The sequence below is a fragment of the Dermacentor albipictus genome, chromosome 3 (genome assembly GCF_038994185.2).
Source record: "Dermacentor albipictus isolate Rhodes 1998 colony chromosome 3, USDA_Dalb.pri_finalv2, whole genome shotgun sequence".
Lineage (NCBI taxonomy): Eukaryota > Metazoa > Arthropoda > Arachnida > Ixodida > Ixodidae > Dermacentor > Dermacentor albipictus.
This window is the reverse complement of record NC_091823.1, coordinates 3,895,157-3,914,780: the sequence shown is the minus strand read 5'-3', so window position 1 is coordinate 3,914,780 and position 19,624 is coordinate 3,895,157. Positions and strand designations below refer to the sequence as shown.

At 47.1% G+C, this 19,624-nt stretch overlaps 1 protein-coding gene across 2 annotated transcripts in view; it reads left to right on the top strand.

The window, feature by feature from the left end:
* LOC139057173 (sushi, von Willebrand factor type A, EGF and pentraxin domain-containing protein 1-like) overlaps positions 1-19,624 on the top strand; it is a 173,680-nt gene that overhangs the window by 47,237 nt on the left and 106,819 nt on the right. For both annotated transcript variants that reach the window (XM_070534968.1, XM_070534967.1), the window contains exons 9-14: positions 9,783-10,046; positions 10,615-10,712; positions 12,770-12,914; positions 15,347-15,556; positions 17,897-18,252; positions 19,429-19,624. In XM_070534968.1, coding sequence (XP_070391069.1) covers positions 9,783-10,046; positions 10,615-10,712; positions 12,770-12,914; positions 15,347-15,556; positions 17,897-18,252; positions 19,429-19,624 — 1,269 coding nt within the window. The remainder of the gene's footprint in view (positions 1-9,782; positions 10,047-10,614; positions 10,713-12,769; positions 12,915-15,346; positions 15,557-17,896; positions 18,253-19,428) is intronic.

The window sequence follows — 19,624 nt, the reverse complement described above, 5'->3', positions numbered from 1 at the left end:
AGCGCACAGCTTCTTCACTCGAAATGTTTCCCATATAACCCGCAACATTGCCCCCCCCCCCCCTCCCGCCTCGGAATGCTAACCGTCCCGGTCAGCAAGGTATGACATTGAATGAAGGCATCAGTGCACGATGCTTAAAAGCCATGACGTTGTGGAATGTTGAGAGCAGCGGTCTATCCTTCCGATGACGGACAGGCTTTTCGCGCAGGACTGCGCCCTGTGACTATGTAGGAATACGTGCCGTCTCAATCGGAACACTAACGACAGCTCGTAGTGCGACGTTCCAGACATTGCCCTTAACCGTGCATCCGACATTGTTGTCGAACTTAGCGTCCTCGTTTTTGCCCAGAGAGATGAAAGTACTCGAGAACGCCGACTTCACACAGGAGCACTTCTTAGTCGCGGTCTTCTGCCTGAACAGGTTCCTAAAGTGTTCGGCTGGTGGAAGGCTTTCCTGACCACTTCGCTCACGTGCAGCTTGCGCACCTCTCTGCATTTCAGCGTGTGCTGACGAACATTGTGGTGGTCCTTGGTCTCCTTGTCAGGGGTGTTGCCTAAATCTATTGCCACCTAAGTTGGCCTCGTCGTAGTATGCGTGGTGTCCGTTGGCTTGTTTGACTGCAGCAGGTCATCTTGGCTTGTACGCAGAGTGAAGGTAACCATGAGCTCGGAATTGGCAAGAATCCGTTTCACATTAGACTGCCACTTCACCGGTGGGCTGTCGCTACGAATGGGATGCAGGCTTTGCTCTGTTAAGTCAGGGCCAAGGTCGATCCAAATAGGTCGCGAAGCTTCGGGCGAAAAGCGGTTCAAAACAAATAGTCACCGACATCAGCAAGGGTGCTTATGGGAGCAGCCATTGAAGCGCGACAATGTTTGGAGGGAACAAACATTGGGAAAGAAAGCGTTTTTTAATTAAAGCGAGACGCAGTTAGATTCTTTAAATGAAAATAAAATTCCTTATCACCCGCCGTGGTTGAATCGCGGCCACGGCGGCCGCATTGCGATGCGGGCGAAATGCGAAAACACCCGTGTACTTAGATTTAGGTGCACGTTAAAGAACCCCAGGTGGTCAAAATTTCCGGAGTCCCCCACTACGGCGTGCCTCATAACCAGAATATGGTTCTGGCACGTAAAACTCCAAAATTTAATTTTTTAAAATTCCTTATCAATTTTATATATGCGTGACGAGTAAAGAAAAGACAACTCTATTTTATCATTGTCAATAAATGCCTTTTTTCAGCGCCCATCATAAGAGGGAGTTGACGCCGCTATCGCTTGCAAATCAGTGTAGCTCTTGAAGTGTCCAGAAAGGCGCGGTCGAGAAGCTCGCTTGTTACTAATCGCCCCCCTCACACGTAGTGCTGTTTTGCTTGTCGACGTTTGTCTGAATTTGGTGGTGCGGTTAGCTTCATCGTTTCTCAACCTGTTCAGTCAAAAGCAGTGAGTTACGACCACCAGATAATTGCTTACTTTAGTTGTTTTCGTGCGACTGCGCAGGCCAACGGGTTGGACGCCCGACGATAGAACCAGTACGGTACACCTAAGCGTTCGTCGGAATCCAAAGAAAGTATGTTCTGTTCAGGGGTGCGATTTCGACGCCCGTACGGCTGGCCTTTTCTTGCATCGCTTTCCGCGCTGAAAAACCGAAACGCCCATAAGTCGGATAGCGGAGCATTTAAATATACAGCTCTAATGGCAGAACACCAAAACAAGTTTCGCCCCTTTGAGAACAAGATGACGTCACTTCTGTTTTTAACGGATATGGCGTGTCATCGTTTTCTTTCTGCCACCGGAAGTGTTCCCTCCTCGTACAGATGGCGCTAAGCGCCATGAACCGCTGATGAACCGCAATGCTTTGAAGGTATGGGCCTCTATGGAAGTTTCGCTACCAGGTATATTTACCGTGTCCGGGCCCTCTTCTTACATTTTGACATCTGAGGCGACCTGCAGTATTTGAGCGGTGGTGACGTTGCTCTCGGTCGCTTGCACGTTCATTGTGGCATTCGAAGATTGTCTAGGCCGTGACCTAGTAACGGGGTCAGGTACTTTTTCCGGCGCCGGGTACCAAAAGCCGCTTATTTCTACAGTAGCGTGCTTGCTGTTCCACTCGGGCGTATTCGGCGGCGATCAGAAGCCAATGCGCGCAGAGGCTGTCACCGGGGTGTCTATTGGTTCTTCCCCTCTGCTTTGGTCTTCTCCTTCACATCTCTTCCGTTGCCTTGTACATCTGCGTCGTTAGCACGTACAGGAGTCACCTAATCCACAGATTTCAAGAAAATACTGAGGCGCCTCCTCACAGCTGTCCTACTTCACTGCATATTCAGTAATTCCCCTGTTCCACTAGTCCCGAATTTGTTTCACGCATGCAACTGGCTGATCAATCGGCGCCAAGGAAACGCAACATGCGGCCGCAGGAGAACGCGCAAGTCTGTTAGCCATCTCAAGCATTACTTGCTGCACCATCACCTCCCACTTGCGATTATACACCGCCAAAACTCCTTTAAAGTTAATCACCAGTTCGCCCCACAGGCGCTGCAGACAAACAAACAAACAAACAAACAAGCAAACTTTACTCAAACATCATAGAATGTTTAGAGGCACGCACAAAAAGTTTTCAACAGGCTTTACTGGGTCCGTGCCCCCTACAAATGGCACACAGCGAGAAGAGGGCGGTCTGACTAAGCTGATTATTGCTAAGCTCATTAACTAAGCTTATTATTGCGAGAGCAATTATATAGACACGTGTAGACACATATAGTGCATTTCCGCAGTTGCGTCGCCGACGCCGTAGAGTTCTGTATAAAGTCCAGAGGCTAAAACACCATCGCCACGCGTCCCGCTGTATGTCCTTACTTCGTATATAGCTGTGCACTAATTTGCTCCCGCAATCGTTGCTTCGCCTTTCGGGCAAAACTGCGGCTTTTTTTGCAGTACGTATGCATTAACAATGAACATAGAAAATAATCACTAATGTCTAGCACAACAAGCAACCATCTAGGTTATCTTACTGGCTGATAACCCCGCCCCCCTCTATATAGGGGGTGACTTTTACTGCGGTGGTTGCTGCGTATGGCGCAGCCGCGTGAGCACCGCCTCGAAAGCGACCTGCGATGCGGGCAGTCCCGGTGCATCGAGGGCCGGTAACTTCGCGTGCACTATGTGCGCTTGCAGCAGCCTATGTTATGCACACTGCAGGACGAAGGCCTCTGTCTGCAATCTCCAATTACCCCTGTCCTGCGCCAACTGTTTCCAACTAGCACCCGAAAATTCACCCGAAAATTTCCTAATTTGTCGCATCGCCTAGTATTCTGCCGTCCTCCCTTGCGCTTCCCTTCTCTTGATACCCATTCTGTCATCCTAATGGTCCAACAGTTATCTAATCTGCGCATTACATGACCTGCCCAGCGCCATTTTGTTCTCCTAATGTCAAATAGAATATCGTCTAAACCCGTTGGCTCTGTGATCCAAACCGCTCTCTTTCTGTCTCTTGAAGTTATGCCTAGCATTCTTCGTCCCATTGCTCTTTGCGCAGCACTTGGTCTCAAGTTTCTTTGTCAGTGTCTAACTCTCTGCCTCATATGTGAGCACCCGTAATATGCGCTGATTGTTTACCTTCCTTTTCAATAATAACGGTAAGCTTCCAGTCAGGAATTCCCGATGTCTGCCGTATGCGATCCAATCCATTTTTATTCTTCTGTGAATTTGCTTCTCATGGTCAGGGTTCCTTGTGATTAGTTGACCTAGGTAAACGTACTCCTTCACAGACTCTAGAGGCTGACTTTCGATCCTCAACTCTTGTTCCCTTGCACGGCTCTTCATCATTATCTTTGTCTTCTTCATATTGATCTTCAACGCCACTCTTACAATCCCCTAGTTAAGGTCCTCGATCATTTCTTGTAACTCGTCTGCAGTGTTGCTGAATAGAACAATGTCATCGACAAACAGAAGGTTGCTGAGGTATTATGGTCGTACGAGAAAGTTTTCCAACAAAGCTTTAACGTGATCGTCCCATGACATGTTTCCCGAAAAGTCGATTCCTAAGGTTTTTTTGCGAAAGCATTATATGCCCCGTCATCCGTCAGCCTGACCGAAAGATGGTACCAAAAATGGCCGACGGCGCAAAGAGCAATAACACGTCAAAAACGCTCGGATTGACATGAAATTTTTCAGGCAGCTTCCTGTAGAGAGGGTAAATTAATGGCTCTGAAAAGAAAATTTATACTTTTCGATCTGGGCGGGAATCGAGTCCGGGCCTCCGGAGCGCGAGACAAGCCCGACGTCACCGCAGTTCTGGATGACTGAAAGTGTGCATAGTGCGTGCGTCATTGGCCACGTGACGGCGCAGCCACTGTGATGGAGCAGGCGCCACGTAATGAGTGTATAAAATGAACGCGTACACGACATTCCGAGGTCTGCCATTGGTACAATGCTTTTGCGTTCCCACACGTAAGCCGTCTTAACCGTTTCTGCCGAATTTTAGCAGAGCGTCAGCTTCAACCTCAATGTTACATATCATGAGAGGTGGAAGATGGAAACATTTTTGACGCGGGAGGAACAATATTGCTTTAGTCATTTGAATATCGACCTTTAAATATTATTCAAGAGTCCATGCATTAAATACTACCGATGTCTTATTAGCTCGTTCAGCCTGCTCGACATCTGAAACACCTGAAATGACTAAGCTCGTGTTGTTGGCGTATACGAAGTACTTTCATGCATTATCAATATTCACGAGTTCATTAACGTATAGTACGAAGAGGAAGGGGCCCAACATGTTTCCTTGAGTAACACCCGAAGTTAGAGCTTTTACTGAAGAATGATGTCGGTTAATGGCAACGAACTGTATGCAGTGTTGTAAGTAAGAATAAATTAAAGAAAATACTTTCCCACGGTAACCATAGTGCTCGAGTTTCAGAAGAAAGGTGCGATGATTCATAAGATGTAAAACTTTAGTGAAGTCTACAAACGTTCCCACAACCACATTTTCATTTTCAGTAATTTCTTGTATGAATTCCTTCTCAATAAGGAGAGCTAGTTCACGCGCCATCTTTTAGTGGTCATACATGTGATGAAGTGATTATTTGGCGATTATCAGAAAAATATGTCATGCACTTAAGGATTATATCTTCAAAGCCTTTCGCGAGAACTGGTAGAATAGGAATGAGCAGGTTTTTAGACCTATCATCCTTGCTCCCCTTTTTGTAAATTGCAAACTTGTAGGATTACATGTTACTTGTAAAAACACCAGATAATAAACAAATGGTAAATATGTGTGTTAGACAGTGTGCAATGATATCAATAGTGTACCTGACTGGTCCTGTTGGCAGGCCAGATGCGTCTTGCAATTTAGTGTTGTTTACTGATAGGAATACTGTGGTTACTTGGTTCTCTGCGATTGGTTGTAGAAGCAATGTATATTGATTTTGTGGTCCCATATAGCGTAAAGCTATTGTAGATACTCGGTGTTGGGGCAACTGATAGAACATAGTCAATAAAGCTTTAGTTAGATTAACACTATTTGTTATAAGTGCATCTTAAGATCGTCCTCTCAGAGAATTTAGACTTTTCCATCCGTCCTGGGATTGGCCTGGACATGAGCTGAAAATATTTGTCTGATAAACCTTTTTGGTAGCATGAACCTCCTTAGTAACGTAGTTTCTGTAATGTTTAGGCTCTTGTAGTGTGCCTAAACAACTGGTTCGTATGACGTTTGCATAAATCTAATATCGCTTATTTGTCAGCTTTAACATGTCTGCGGTAACCCACGTCTTGCGAGCTTTTTTTGTTCGATTAAATGCTTTCAGTTGAAAAGAGGTATTGTAAGTGCCTGTGTATGGTCTAATAAAGTAGTCATATGCCATTTAAGGATTCCTCTCACTGAGCAGATCGTCCCAGTTTATTTCATTTCATTTCATTTTATTACCTTAAAAACCCCTTGCTAAGGGTATTACATAAGGGGTGGGAATACATTAGTACATAATTTGTATAATACGTTACTGAACACGCAAACAACAAAAAACTACATGAGCTAAAGTGTTACAGACGTCAGCGCAAATACATAGACCTAAATAATACAAACTAAAGTTGCGCGAGCATATAAGTCTGTTAAGACAGGTCATTTTCATTGTGAAAAGTGCGCAGTGACACTCTCCATGAACGTAGAAGGGCAAATGATGGCGGCGATTTGGTGGAGCAGGTTATTCCAATCTGTAGCGGCATGGCAAAACAATGAGGCGGAAAAGGTAACAGTGCGCATGCGAGGGCGGCCCAACTGAAAAGTGTGCCGTGTACGGTAGGATATAGGGTGCTTGATTAAGCGAGCTGTGATAAAACTTATGGAAAAGTGAAAGGCTTCCAGTGCGCCGGCGCGTGCAAAGGGGAAGTAAATTCAATTATTTCTTGAAGTAAGATATGCTCACGTCATATGAATCATTAGAATGGATGAACCTTGCGGCGCGGTTTTGAACGGCTTCGAGTGTGTTGATGAGATATGTTTGGTGTGGATTCCATATGGCGGATGCATATTCTAGTTTCGGTCGGACTATTGACTGGTAGGCCAGTAGTTTAACAGGTTTGGGGGCACGTTGTAGATGACGCTTGAGAAAACCCAGCGATTTCTTAGCAGATGAAATGATGTTACTGACGTGTGTTCACCAGGATAAGTCGTTAGATATAGTAACACCTAGGTACTTGTAAGCTAAACGCTCCAAAAACTCCGATGATTTTTCTGTATTGATAACCGAGTAACTGGTTTGTTCTCGTGCCTGCTTGTTAGTGTGAAGGTTTTATTGCGATAGCAATTATATGGACACTCTAGGCGCAATTTTGCCGTCGCCGTCGCCGTTAGGGTCTGTATAAAGTCCAAGGGTGATAAAATCGTCGCCGCGTGCCGTGGGCTATATGTGGAAGTGAAAGCGTACGTGAGCGAGCCGGCGATCGCCGCTCAATGTCGCGAACGCCAGGGACGAAAGCGGGAAGGAAGCGCGCCGTCTTCCGTCGGGCGAAAGGCTCCGGCACGAGGGGGCTCGTTTTACTCCGCGCGTGCCCGCCCGGGCCCCTGTATCTTCAAAGCCGTCTGCGACGGGGACAGAGTTCGTTGTGCTCGGTGTTCACGTTGACGCGAGAGGCAACACGAAGGTCAACTCGCTCACTGGTCTTGCCGCGCTTGCTCACTCGAACGTTTTCACAGCAAGTTTAAACGGTCATTAACTGAGATGTGTTCATGTTTGCTTGTACGCGCATGAAACCATGCTCGTTAATTTAGTTAGTTTGCCTGTGTTTACAAGTTTATACGGCCCATAGACTACTATTGTTACTTCGTATAGCAAGCAGTCCACTAATATGCTATTGCAGTCGATCGCCTTTCGGGCAAAACTGCGACTTTGTTAAAGGACAAAAATGGGGAAATGATAACTTATGGCGTAGTTAATGACACCACACATAATAACCTGGGAATTTGAATTTGTTATTGACAGATATAGGAGCTTTTGAGTGTGTCAAACATTTGGGTATGATTACTTACATTCTCCGAACGGGAGGGTATGGGGTGACGACAAACCCACCCCGCATGCACTTACAGATGGTTCGACAGCTAGTCGGCGATAAGGTCGGCGCCTGATCTACCGTGGACCAGATGCATGAGACGGGAGGCGACGTAAAAACACACGCTGTATTTAATAAAATAAAATCATGCAGTGACATGACAAAAAAAGAATAAGAAAACTACAAGCAGAGTGTAAAAAACTTCGCGGAAGGCGTGCGGGTCACACACAACTCATTGTGACACGACATAGGACACAAAGCCAACCACGTGGAATTTCTAACACTCGCGAAATAAAAAAAACAATTACGCGACCAGTGGCATAGCTAGGTCGTCGGGTACCCGGGGCCCATAGGTCTTCTGTCACCCCCCCCCCCCCCGGTTGTATCCGGCGGAAAGAGGGGTGTCTTCTGATGTATATGACACACCCCCACACCCCCCACTGGCCACTTGCACCCGGAGCCTATGGCCCCAACTCATTGGCCCCAACTCATCGGCCCCAACCCCCTCTTTACTACGCCACTGTACGCGACGCAAGTGAGGAATACACGCGACAATAAACGCGGCAAACACTACACTGACAGAACATATAAAATGAACACGCGATGAATAAGTAAATGAAAGACGAAACGTGATTTAAAAGAAAAGGGTCTGGCGGAAAGTTCCGAGAGCACGTTGGAACACGAGTTTTATCTATAGCGTACTCGCCGAGATCCCGATCTGAAGAAGCATCGGGCTGCTGGTACCTCACTGCCGAAGATGTTGACGAACTTGCACCGTCTGTCGATCTACCGGCGAAGACACCGGCCTGGGGATTTCAGCCTGCCGACCACAAGATCAGCTGTCTCTCGGTGCATGACCACGCTGCTCCGTCTTCCAAACCACTCTCCCCGGTCGAAGTGGCTAGCCCGGCCCTCGCCATGGTCTGGCGACCCAAGTGACGAACCGGTCCGGCGAGGTCAAGAACAATGGGGAGCTTTCCTCCCTATAGCCGTGTAAGCGGCGCTGTGGCTGCGGTGGCAATGGCAGCTGTCTCGATATAGACGCAGGCACGCACTTTTTTCAGAATCAGAATCAGAATTTATTGTTAGAATTTGGGTCAAATTACATGTATTTAGTATGCAGGAGGAGGTCCCATAGTCAAAGACTTTGTGACAGAGTGCTCGTTGTCATTCTTGAGGGTGGTGTAATAACATTCGGACGGTAGTGTCTGTTTAATAAGGTTTAACTCTATTTCCATGCTACTGTCGGAAAGGTGGTTAATGTTGATATTGCCACCTAAGATTATGTTGCGTAGTTGGTCGTTAAGAAATTCTGAGATAGAATCCAAGGAAACAAAAAAGGACGAAGGAGCGCCGCGAGGCGCTAGTACATGTTGTCATGTCCGACCGCTCGCCACCACAATGAAATGAGGAAGTGAGGAACGAGTAACTCAGTATTTAATCTACACAATTAAGGTTGCCTCATTCCATGCAAACACAGGAGTCAATCTCTTCCTTCTCTCCTTTTCAAAAGCCGTGCCCCCCTGGTATTCACGTTGCCCAGTAACAATATACCCTTCTCGAAAACCCTGCAATACCCTGAAACCCTGAAAACCCTGAACAATACTGCATGGAAGAGTGGGACACACACACACACACACGCGCACACACACATTCACTCCGGATATGAATTTATTGTCGGCAACCGGAAGACGTTTAGGTGATTCATTATCTGACTGCTGTACTTTGTATATGCTATTCGACAAGACAGCCGCAGTAGCCACCGTGTGCAAAGTCTTGGAGGGTTCGCCTAGTAAGATTTGCTTTAAAAGGAGTCAGCCCAACGTACAGCGACGTCACGTCACATTGGAAATGACATATTGAAGAGATAAAGGGGATGAGAAAGGCAGGGAGGTTAACCGGATAAGATTCTGGTTTGCTACCCTGCACAGGGGGGAGGGGAAATGAAATATTAAAAGAACAGCGGCGAGAAAAAGCAAACAAACGAAAGAAAAAAGATAGGGTAGGCCGTGAACGTCCATGAGAAATACAGTCTGTCCAATAAACGAGAAGAAAGGGGGGTTAACCGAAGGGCCCGATTTTTATTAGTCATATCATAAGAAGCCAACAAAAATTGACACCAAGGACAACACAGTGGAAATTACTTGTTCTTAATAGGCCACTCAAACGTAACAATTCCGATAGGCAAGAATGAGACGTGCGATATTAACAATGAAGACGCTGTCGTTTTATTTCAGATGTGCAAAAGCCCATGATTGTGAACTGCCCTCAAGATGTCACGGTCTACAATGCCCCGGGTAGGCCTTTCTCCGATCCAGTGCAGTGGGAAGAGCCCGTGTCCACCGACAATTCCGGCTCGTCCACCGTAAAACTCGTGTTCCCGCTCGAGATCACGACTCTGCCGCACGAGTTCCCGATTGGAGAGCACGACATTCAATATGTTGCCACTGACTCCGAGGGTCTCACGTCGGACCCGTGCGCATTCAAAGTGTTCGTGCTAGGTGAGCAAAAATCACTCTGTACTTGTACCTATTCTGCTAAGCCGCCTCTCTCTATGTCTGTGGCTGCGTTGCTAAGAATTATGTTTACAGTTTAGGGTAACATTGTAGGAGAATGTAAAATGAGCTCTGCGAAATCCCGCAATGGGTAGGGGTGCTAATGACAGGAAGAAACCGTCATCCACCCGTCAGTAGCATGAACTTGAAAAAAGTCCATGAATTATTTATGAGAAAGAAAGCTTTGTAGCTGAAGAAAAATTCATCTTGGTCCGTGTCTCGAACTCGTGAGCAACGCCTTTATATCACAGTCGCTATGTCCTTTGAGATAAACAAAGATCGATGAGAGCGGCCGAGTTAATCGGCAACTCGAAGCACACTAATTTATTGTCCCTGTACTTCGAGAATAATGCAATCGAGTATAATTTTAGTCGACTTCCCGCCACAGATTCTTAACATTTATCGTATATAATTCTGTCTATCGTACATGTCCCATATCTCGCGTACTAGCTCACGGCTCGTGAAAATTGACAATAAAGCACTGCTTATTAATGTTTACTTGGTTTCATTATAGATGTGGAAACACCATTGGTCACCTTCTGTCCGGACAACATTTTAACGGTCTCTGGCACGCGTGAAACTAACGTCACTTGGGAGGAACCACGATTCCTGGCAAGTTTCTCTTTCTGATTTTGTTCTTACGCACTTTGTCGCCTTTTTTGCTGCTGTACGTACCGTCTTTGTCCCGGGGACCTCGTTTGTTGCTTTTTCTATCAGCTTTTTAGGCAACGAACTACAAGGGCACCACAATATTATATGGTGTCCAACACACGAGGGACTGGCAGGAAACGCAAGGGCAGAGCGTATTGCTCGAGGATTAAACGTCCGAGCAATGGCATGGCCTCGCGACGGCCTTCCACCAAATTCTCGTCACATACTCCTACAGCAAAGCAGGAGCGGAGACGCTTTGGACATCCTCACTCCGATTTAAACAACCAACAGGAGAGGGACTGGCGTCGCATTCAGACGAATACATACCCCAACCTGTACCACCTACACAGAATACAGCTCACGAGGTTCACTGATGAGTGCCCGTGGTGCACGGACACACCTACAATAAAACACATCACATGGGAGTGCCCCAGGAGGCCTCCGCACACAGACAGCCCCGTGTTGCACCAACATACACTAATGAGGAATAGGCAGTGGCAGGCATGGCTTGCGGACAAGGGTCGGGAGAGCCAATTGGCTTTTCTGGACCAATCCCAGCGAGCCGCTCGTGCCAGTGGGGCCCTGGAATAGGGCCCCAACTATCATGCCTTATTTTTCTTATATTTATTAAAGTTTTTACTCTATGCAGCTGCTCCTTGCCCTGAAGAACACGGTTTCAGGTCGAGTCATTCGACTTCCAACCGCAGAACTAAGACTATCGCAGGAAATTATTACGTCCTTACACCATAACCTGCTCGTGGATGTACTTCTACATGAAGTAAACATAAAAGTTTGCTTTAGTTGATCGCGGGTATCTATAATAAAATTACAACACTACGGCTTCCGTGCTAACATCCCACTCTGTTTCTAGGTACATAAGCAAAGCGCCAAGAAACAATGAAAATGAGTAATCTTTCATCTTGCTTACTGAAAATATATGTAGAGATACCAAAGGATAGCACAGGACGTTACGAGAGTTGGTTTTCGTTCATAAAAAGTCGTTGTTTCGACCGAAAGGCAAAACATCGATTGCGATATCAAATTAGGGGACAACTATACGAAGTTAGGATATTAGTTTTATTCACCGTAAGATCTTGTAAACATAGGCATACTAACTAAATTAGCAAGCATGCTGTCACGCACGTACATGCAAACATTAACACACCTCATTTTATGACCCTTGAAACTCGTTGAAAAACCCTGGAGTGAGGAAGCGCGGCCGAAGCCGCAGTTGACCTTCGTGTTGAGTCTCGCATCAACGCGAACTAAGTCCCGAAAACAGCGCACGGCGGACTCTGTACCCGTTGCAGATAGCTTTCAAGATACAGCGGCCCTGGTGGGCGCGCTGTACCCGGAGGGAGCCTTGCGCCCGACGGAAGACGGCGCGCTTTCTTCTCTGGCGTGCACGAGATTGAGCGCGATTGCCGGCTCACTCTCGCACGCTTTCACTAGCTCATACAGCATCGCCCCCGGACTTTATAGGGAACGTCACGGCGGCGCCGATGGCGATTGCGACGGCAGAAATGCGCCGGGAGTGTCCGTATAATTGCTCTCGCAATAATAAATGTTAAAAACAAAATTTACAAGGAGAGGAACAGCACCACCGCATCACATGACGTCCTCAGAAGATATTGGTGTGGCACATTAGCGCGCTCTTCGCCCAGCCTCCGCTGCGCTGACAACGAATGTCCAGTGAGCACGTGTTGCTGCACATATAAAGAAGGGCATCCACACACAAGCGAGCAAAAATAACGCAAGTTTTCATTACACCATCGTCTTTTATGCCTTTGTCAGCTTAAATTAACATAGAATAAATACAATGCAGACGGTGTTTGCACGCGAAAGCAGTTCGCAAGAATGGACTTAGTTTTGTAGCACGCTTGTGAGGTGGTGATCAATGACAGATCACTTGAACAATCAAAATATTGTCCATCTGTGAGCAAGTCGACTCTAGATTCTCAGTGGAAATTAATATAATGCCCGCGCAAAATTATTTCATGATTGTTCTCTCTGTTCAGGACTACGGGCCCGGAGAGCTGCAGGTTGTCAAGGACAGAGAACCAGGCAGCGCTTTCAGCTGGGGACCACCAAGCACTGTCACATACCATGCGACAGACGCATCCGAGAACACCGCGACCTGCTCATTCCAAGTTATTGTGAAACGTGAGAGAATATGCAACACTTCGTGCGTGAACAGTTGTTTTAGCATGTCTGGTATTCCGGTAAACGCAAGCGCACTGGGCTTTTCACCGCATCAGCAGATGGACAAACGTGGACGGCCGGCACGATGCAGCCACCTGGTGGCGCAGAGCTCGTCAAGGCAAACACAGCGAATATTGCAGTAACCAAGTATTTTACTTTGCTACTGGCGCATATTTTCATCAGAAACGCGATTACGCCGCTGCCGAAAATTTACACCAGCAGCCAAGTAGAATATACTTGGTAATTGCAATATTGGATCCGTGTTTGTCCGGTTGAGCTCTGCCCCTGAAGCTGGCTGCACTGTGCAGTGTCGCAAAAAATGCGGTGTAGACGCCGCGGGCGTCGCTTGGCGAGCAATCCTTTTTCAACCACAACCGCGCAGGCCCTCCACGTGGTGCACACCTTGTCTTACATTCTTTACAAAGTCATTCCTCCGAATTTTGAGAATGACAGCTCATAAACAGATGTCATGAAAGAAAGGCCCGACAGCGCATGCATTTTATGATTTTGTGACATGGCCACGCCTCGACCACACCCCGACGCGGCCGGCATTAGTGTCGTGCGTCTCAACTACGTCCTGACGTGGCTGGCGTGCCGGACAGCAGCAGCCGCAGCAGCGCACAACAGCAGCAGCAATGGGAAACTCGAAGGGAGAGGCAAAGAAAACCTGGCTTTAATATGTTCGAGCCTGTGCACTTTGTTGGGCTTTGCCTGGCGGGCGATTTACTAGATAGCAGAACGTGCGGCTGCGGAGCGAGCATGGCGAGCGGCAGCCGCTCGCTCTACCTTTCGCATTGCCAGGCGCCCGCAGACGCTGTCACGCCGACGGCGAAGCCCATGATCGTCGACGACGAGGAATAATATGCAACGCGCTTCACGTATCCGTCGGACGACGACTGCGACATTCCCCCAATTAGGAGTTGGAGTTCGCCTACGAATCCGATGAGGAAATGTAGTCTCAACACCGCAGTACCGCTCTGAAAATTACTGTCATCGCTCGGCAAAGTGGTGTCGTCGTGCTTAATACTCGTGTCATCGGCAAGGAACACTCAACGCATTGTGCGCGAAACACTAATGAGAACTCCGCAAAATGAAACAGCTGAGATATCGGAATATGGCCGGTTTGTTGGCTTGCGTTGCTGCGACCTCATAAGCAGCAAAACTGCACTCGGAAACTTAGCTTTGCTGCACTAAACACAGCTACATTTCGCTGCAACACTAAACTTGGCGACATAACTCAGCGACAATGCTCTCGCATTTGCACATCATAAGAATCGCTTAGGTGCCCCCCATAGTTTCTACAGCGAATATGCTAAGGCCTTGTTCTCCCAGAATCGTGTCCGTGTGCAGACACAAACTCCCCATACGTGGCCCGATCCCGAATATCGTGAAATGTCGGGCCCACCCGCGGCGGAGGTGAAGGAGGCGTTAAGCACTTCCCATACGTGGGCCGATACCCAAGCTAGTGCAATTCTGGGCCAATCCGTGGCGGAGGTGAAGCAGGCGTTAAGCACTTCCCATACGTGGGTCGATCCCGAAGATAGTGCAATGCTGGGCCGACCCGTGGCGGAGGTGAAGCAGGCGTTAAGCACCTCCCATACGTGGGCCGATACCGAAGATAGTGCAATGCCAGGCCAACCCGCGGCGGAGTTGACGGAGGCGTTAATCACATACGTGGGCCGATCCCGAAGATTATGCAATACATAGTCGACCCGCGGCGGACATGCAGTTCGCCATTAAAGGGCACACATACACAGCTTCGCTGGTCATCCTTCTTCATAGAGTGGGAGAGCAGTGTTTTTTATTCCTGCCTTACAAAGTATACAGTACTAAACTAATATCAAACCGATCGAATCAATTTTCATTGCATATTGCGATGTTCACAGTAAAATTGTGGTGTATACTATTAAGTCGTCGTCGGGTCAGCGGCTACCTGTGTTGGTAGGTAGGTTATCTTTAATTTTTTCCTCCGTAACTACAAATACTAACAGAGGGCTAATTTGTATTTTGTCAATAGTAGCGCATTCTCCAGATGCTCTCAGTGGCTGTGTACTCTCTGTGGTGACACCTCGATTAAATACCGTATCTCTCTCTTTCCTTCTTTTCTCGCTTCTAACAAGTGTGCAAGCGCAGAAATAATATGCCATATTTAGTGTTCATGTGCTTCGTGTTGTCCTGGTTAGCTCATATGGTAAGAACAACCGCCCCCGAAAGGCACCGGTCTCGGGTTCTATCCCCCGGACCAGAACGACGTCAACTGCGAAGCTTTCTTTCTCAGCCGTATGTTGTCACATGATTTAGCGTCATATATCGAATGCATTATTTGGAAACTCCCCAGCGTATTTTCCAAGGGGCAGCTCTTATTCATTACTGTATTTCTCTTACGTTTGCAGCTTACAAGTGCCCTTATGTTGCACCGCCGAAACACGGTTTCGTGACGTGCGACTCTGAGACTGAGCGTCAATTCTGCAGTGTTTACTGCGATCAAGGCTACGAGTTCGTCTTCAAGCCAGACGCCCTCTATCGATGCAAGCAGACAAAGCAGGGGGGACACTGGAGCACTTTCTCGAAAAATCACAGATTCCCGTGGCCAGATTGTGCTGGTACGAGCTTCCCTTCCGATCGGCGGATACCGAGCTGCTTAAGTTTTCGTAATTTTTGCGCACGACTTAGCGTACGAGCAACAAACCAGCCTGCTGTAAGAAGTTGTGCAGTTGCACGATGGTTGCTTCGAAACCGCATTCTCCTTGCAGGATTACTTCGAGAGGAATGGAAAGGACGAATTACCAGCGGCGCCTAAGAATTATCTTTTGGTTTGCTATTCTTTATGCTCAATTCTGCATTGTTTAAGCGCCATATTGTTTTGCTTTGTTTGCCTGAATAACAGGACAAACAAAATTTTCGATTGTAGAGGGAACCTTCTGGGCTATTTTGGGACGTAGCACCCTTGAAACAAAGAAGGAAAAACAACTTGTAGAAGGCCTCGTTTCTATAATGTATTACGTTACTTCCCATAGCATACCTTCTAGCAAAGTAATCAGTGATTAAAGGAATATTCAAGAGATTACTGCGGGTGATGCTTTAGGAACCTGCATGGTAGAGTCAGACCGACATGTGTGTCGCAAAAAGGCGAAAAGGGTATTTTCCTCAGCGAAATACTACGTTGTCCAATGAATGTTGCCACCAAGAACTTTTGCGATTGCAATCGCCAGTGAAGTGTTCTCGATTCATTATACTCAGGCCTTTACAGCCATGGTACGTGGCCTAAGTGTAGCCACAAAATATATATAGACATGTATATGAACGAGAAGGAGCGAACGCGAGGGGCCCGATTTTAATAATTCATATATGACAAGCCAACAAACAAAGACACCAAGGACAGGATACGGGAAATCACTTGTATTTATTAATTGAACTCAAGAAATGACAAATTCATTCAAATGGAAGTGCATGAATCAATAACTTACCGCAGTCGGGATACGCTCCCACGTCTTCGCACTAAGCGTGCGATGCTCTGACCAATGGAGTGCCGTTTTCCCATCCGCTTTCTTGGTTGTCTATGTTTACCTACTTGAACTAATCCTGGTAGTCTCGAATCCGCCAGCATTGATGTGTTCTGGTACGATGTGTGCGTTTATTGACCAGTTGCTTTCACCCAAAAAGTTCACGTACGCAGGTTACGCCTGGAGGCAGAAACGATGTTTCACATCCGCTGACAAGGCTTGTGAGTGGTAGCGCTGGATAACACTTCCAGGGCTAATTCTAGTAGATAAACATAAATACCATAGGAAGTGGGATAAAAATGGGGGCACCGTAGCCCAATCGGTACGAGTATCGCGCGCGCAATCGGAAGAGGTGGGTTCGTAACCCACCTGCGGCCACTTGTCTTTTCACCCGCTTTCATTTCAAGTAATTTCTCATTTCTGATATTCAATTAATAAATAGAAGTAATGTCGCCTATGCATCCCCTGGTGTCCTTGCTTGTTAGGTCCTTATATAAGTATGTATATATATATTGCCACCTGCAGTAGTGGGTACAGTGCAAGAGAAGAGGCAAGAAGAACAAAAAGGAAGAAGCGCGCGTGCTACCCTCGCCCGCTCGATAGCCAGGGCACACCGCCGTGTGTTTCGAGAGCCAGTAGTCAGCATTAAACGTCGCCTTGAAGGCACGTGACAATATATACATACGTAGCGCCTGCTTATCGCTATCATGAACCGTCGCGAGGGAAGCACAATGGTGGCATAAATCGCACAGCTAACGCTTGCGTCACTGCCCTGTCGCCTTTTAAGCGGTAGCACACGCGGCTAGATGCTATGTTTGTTTGTGCAAGAAACGTTTGCGAGTGCTCCAATCGTGACGCGCTAGCTGGCATGTCACGTGGTATTTTTTTATTATTTCGCGTGCATATGCAGTAAGTGGAAGAACACTAATGCCCAATAGATGAAAGTTACAACTGCCTAATCGGGCGTTTTGCAAAGAGCTGTACAACTTTCTGATTCGAATTTTTTGCCGCACTTCGTTGGTTCAGAAGTTGGTTAATTAATGTTTTCTAATTATGCAATTAAGCAGAATACAAAAAATAGCGTGACTTACTCATCCACTAGTCAGCAAGACCTGCCGGTCCCGACGTGGGACTAGCCGGGTGCGCGACGAGTTCGCGTCCTCGCCGGACCTACAATAAAGTTTATTCACTCACTCACTCACTCACTAGTCAGCAACATGCACTTGATCGCGTCGTCTAAGAGTGCATCGGCTTATTTTGAAGCTGTGGCTACCCTATATACATACACACACACACACACACACACACACACACACACACACATATATATATATATATATATATATATATATATATATATATATATATATATATATATATATATATATATATATATATAATTGTTATTTAGCAAATGCTCGTCACGTTTCTTTGATGCAGTTTCTTCAAGGAGCAAGAAGACCGACTTTACCGTCGATTTCAAGTTTGCTACAAACTCCTGCCAAATAAGCGAAAAGCGCAAGGCTGAGCTCAAAAAAAAGTTCTTCGAACGGTTGTCGAAGAAGCTGAAGCGGTTCCCTGGCATGTGCGAAGCCAGCCAGGGCTGCACGGTCGACAACGTGCACATCGCGTGCGACGCCAAGACGCCGCTGGACAATGTTCCCAGGGTGCAGCGGAGGGACACCGGCGCCCGCATCGCCAGGAGCCAGTCGGACGACGAGTTCGACCTCAGGATCTCCTTCAGGATTCCTTTTGGTGGCGACTTTAACGCAACACACTTAGTGGAAGCTTGCGAGGTGAGTCGCTGGGCTTCTTCTATTTGACGTCTCAGACTGTACAGGACTACCCAAGGCTCTGCATATGCAACCCTCACAGGTTCAAAGCACCGGCTCGGGTTGTCCGGGACTGTCGGGAACAAGTAGTAGTCGAGTAGTAGTAGTAGTAGGCCCATTGTAACGAGTAGTAGTAGGCCCATTGTGACATTGTGATGGTCGCTGCCGTACAAGAGCCTCGATCGATCGATCGATCGATCGCTTTGAGCGACTGTTTGCACCAAGCTTGTGCTTCCACGGACGGTGAGACACATCGCAAGGGCACGTGTAGCGGCATAATACGACCAGCGCGGGAGCCAGTGCCAAGGCTTCCCAAACGCCCATGTGACCATTTTATGTGTCACGACACCACGGCACATGCACCTCCCGAAAAACGAAAACAGGAAATGATTCGGAGAAAAGCTATTGTAGAACGTTATTTAGGGTACACTGTGTCTTGCCAGTACATCTCCTGGGGTCTGTATTTAAATTAAAAAAACAGAACGTCAAAAATATTATGTCAGTACTACCTTCATATGGCGGCTAGTGTCTCAGTCATGAGCACACTGGTATGACAGGCATGGAAAGTGCAGTAATTAGTTGCTTATTTGAATTATTGGTTATATAAATAAACTAAAAGTAAGTGAACTAAGAAAATTACGAGTGGCCGCAGTAACTGCCTTGAGCGCAACCTGCTGACACCTGAACAGTGGTCAGCAGTGGGAGTTAGTGGCAGGGGAGCAAAACAACAATAAGAGAGCATAAACTGAAGAAAACTACTCACATATATAATAGTATCCAAAGCCGGCTTGATAAGTTTGGAGACGCACTCATGCGCTTTGTTCGGCCTTGATATTCCCGTGACTGGAAGGAGACGACACAAGTGCTGTAAGGTTGTGCCCTCCCCGTCCGTATTTTGGTTTTTCGCTTCCAAACTGAAGCTCTTCATTAGTTGGATCAGTGGTTGCGGAACGCGCAGTGCGTTGCTGTCTCTCGTGTTTATTTTTTGTATGGACACCGTTTGGATAGTCAAGTTTCGTCACAGCTGCATGCCTGTATGAATAAAAATGGGGACTGTGTTTGGCCATCGCCTGCGGTTTCTACGGCATTGATAGTTGCGGATTACTGACTGCACTGTTTCTTTTTTTTTTCATTACTTAGCATTGCAAGAACACCAGCCTTTTTCACCCTAGCACAGCTCAAGAAGCGGCGCTTTCAGCGGTTCTTGAGGAAGCATCGACGGAAGCGGTGAATAGTACTGTGTCCGAACTGCTGCCGGATGCCTTGCTTGTCGAAGCAGCGCACTCAATAAAATCTGTCTGCGAAAGAGGCCAAGTCTCCAATGGACTTTTGTGCG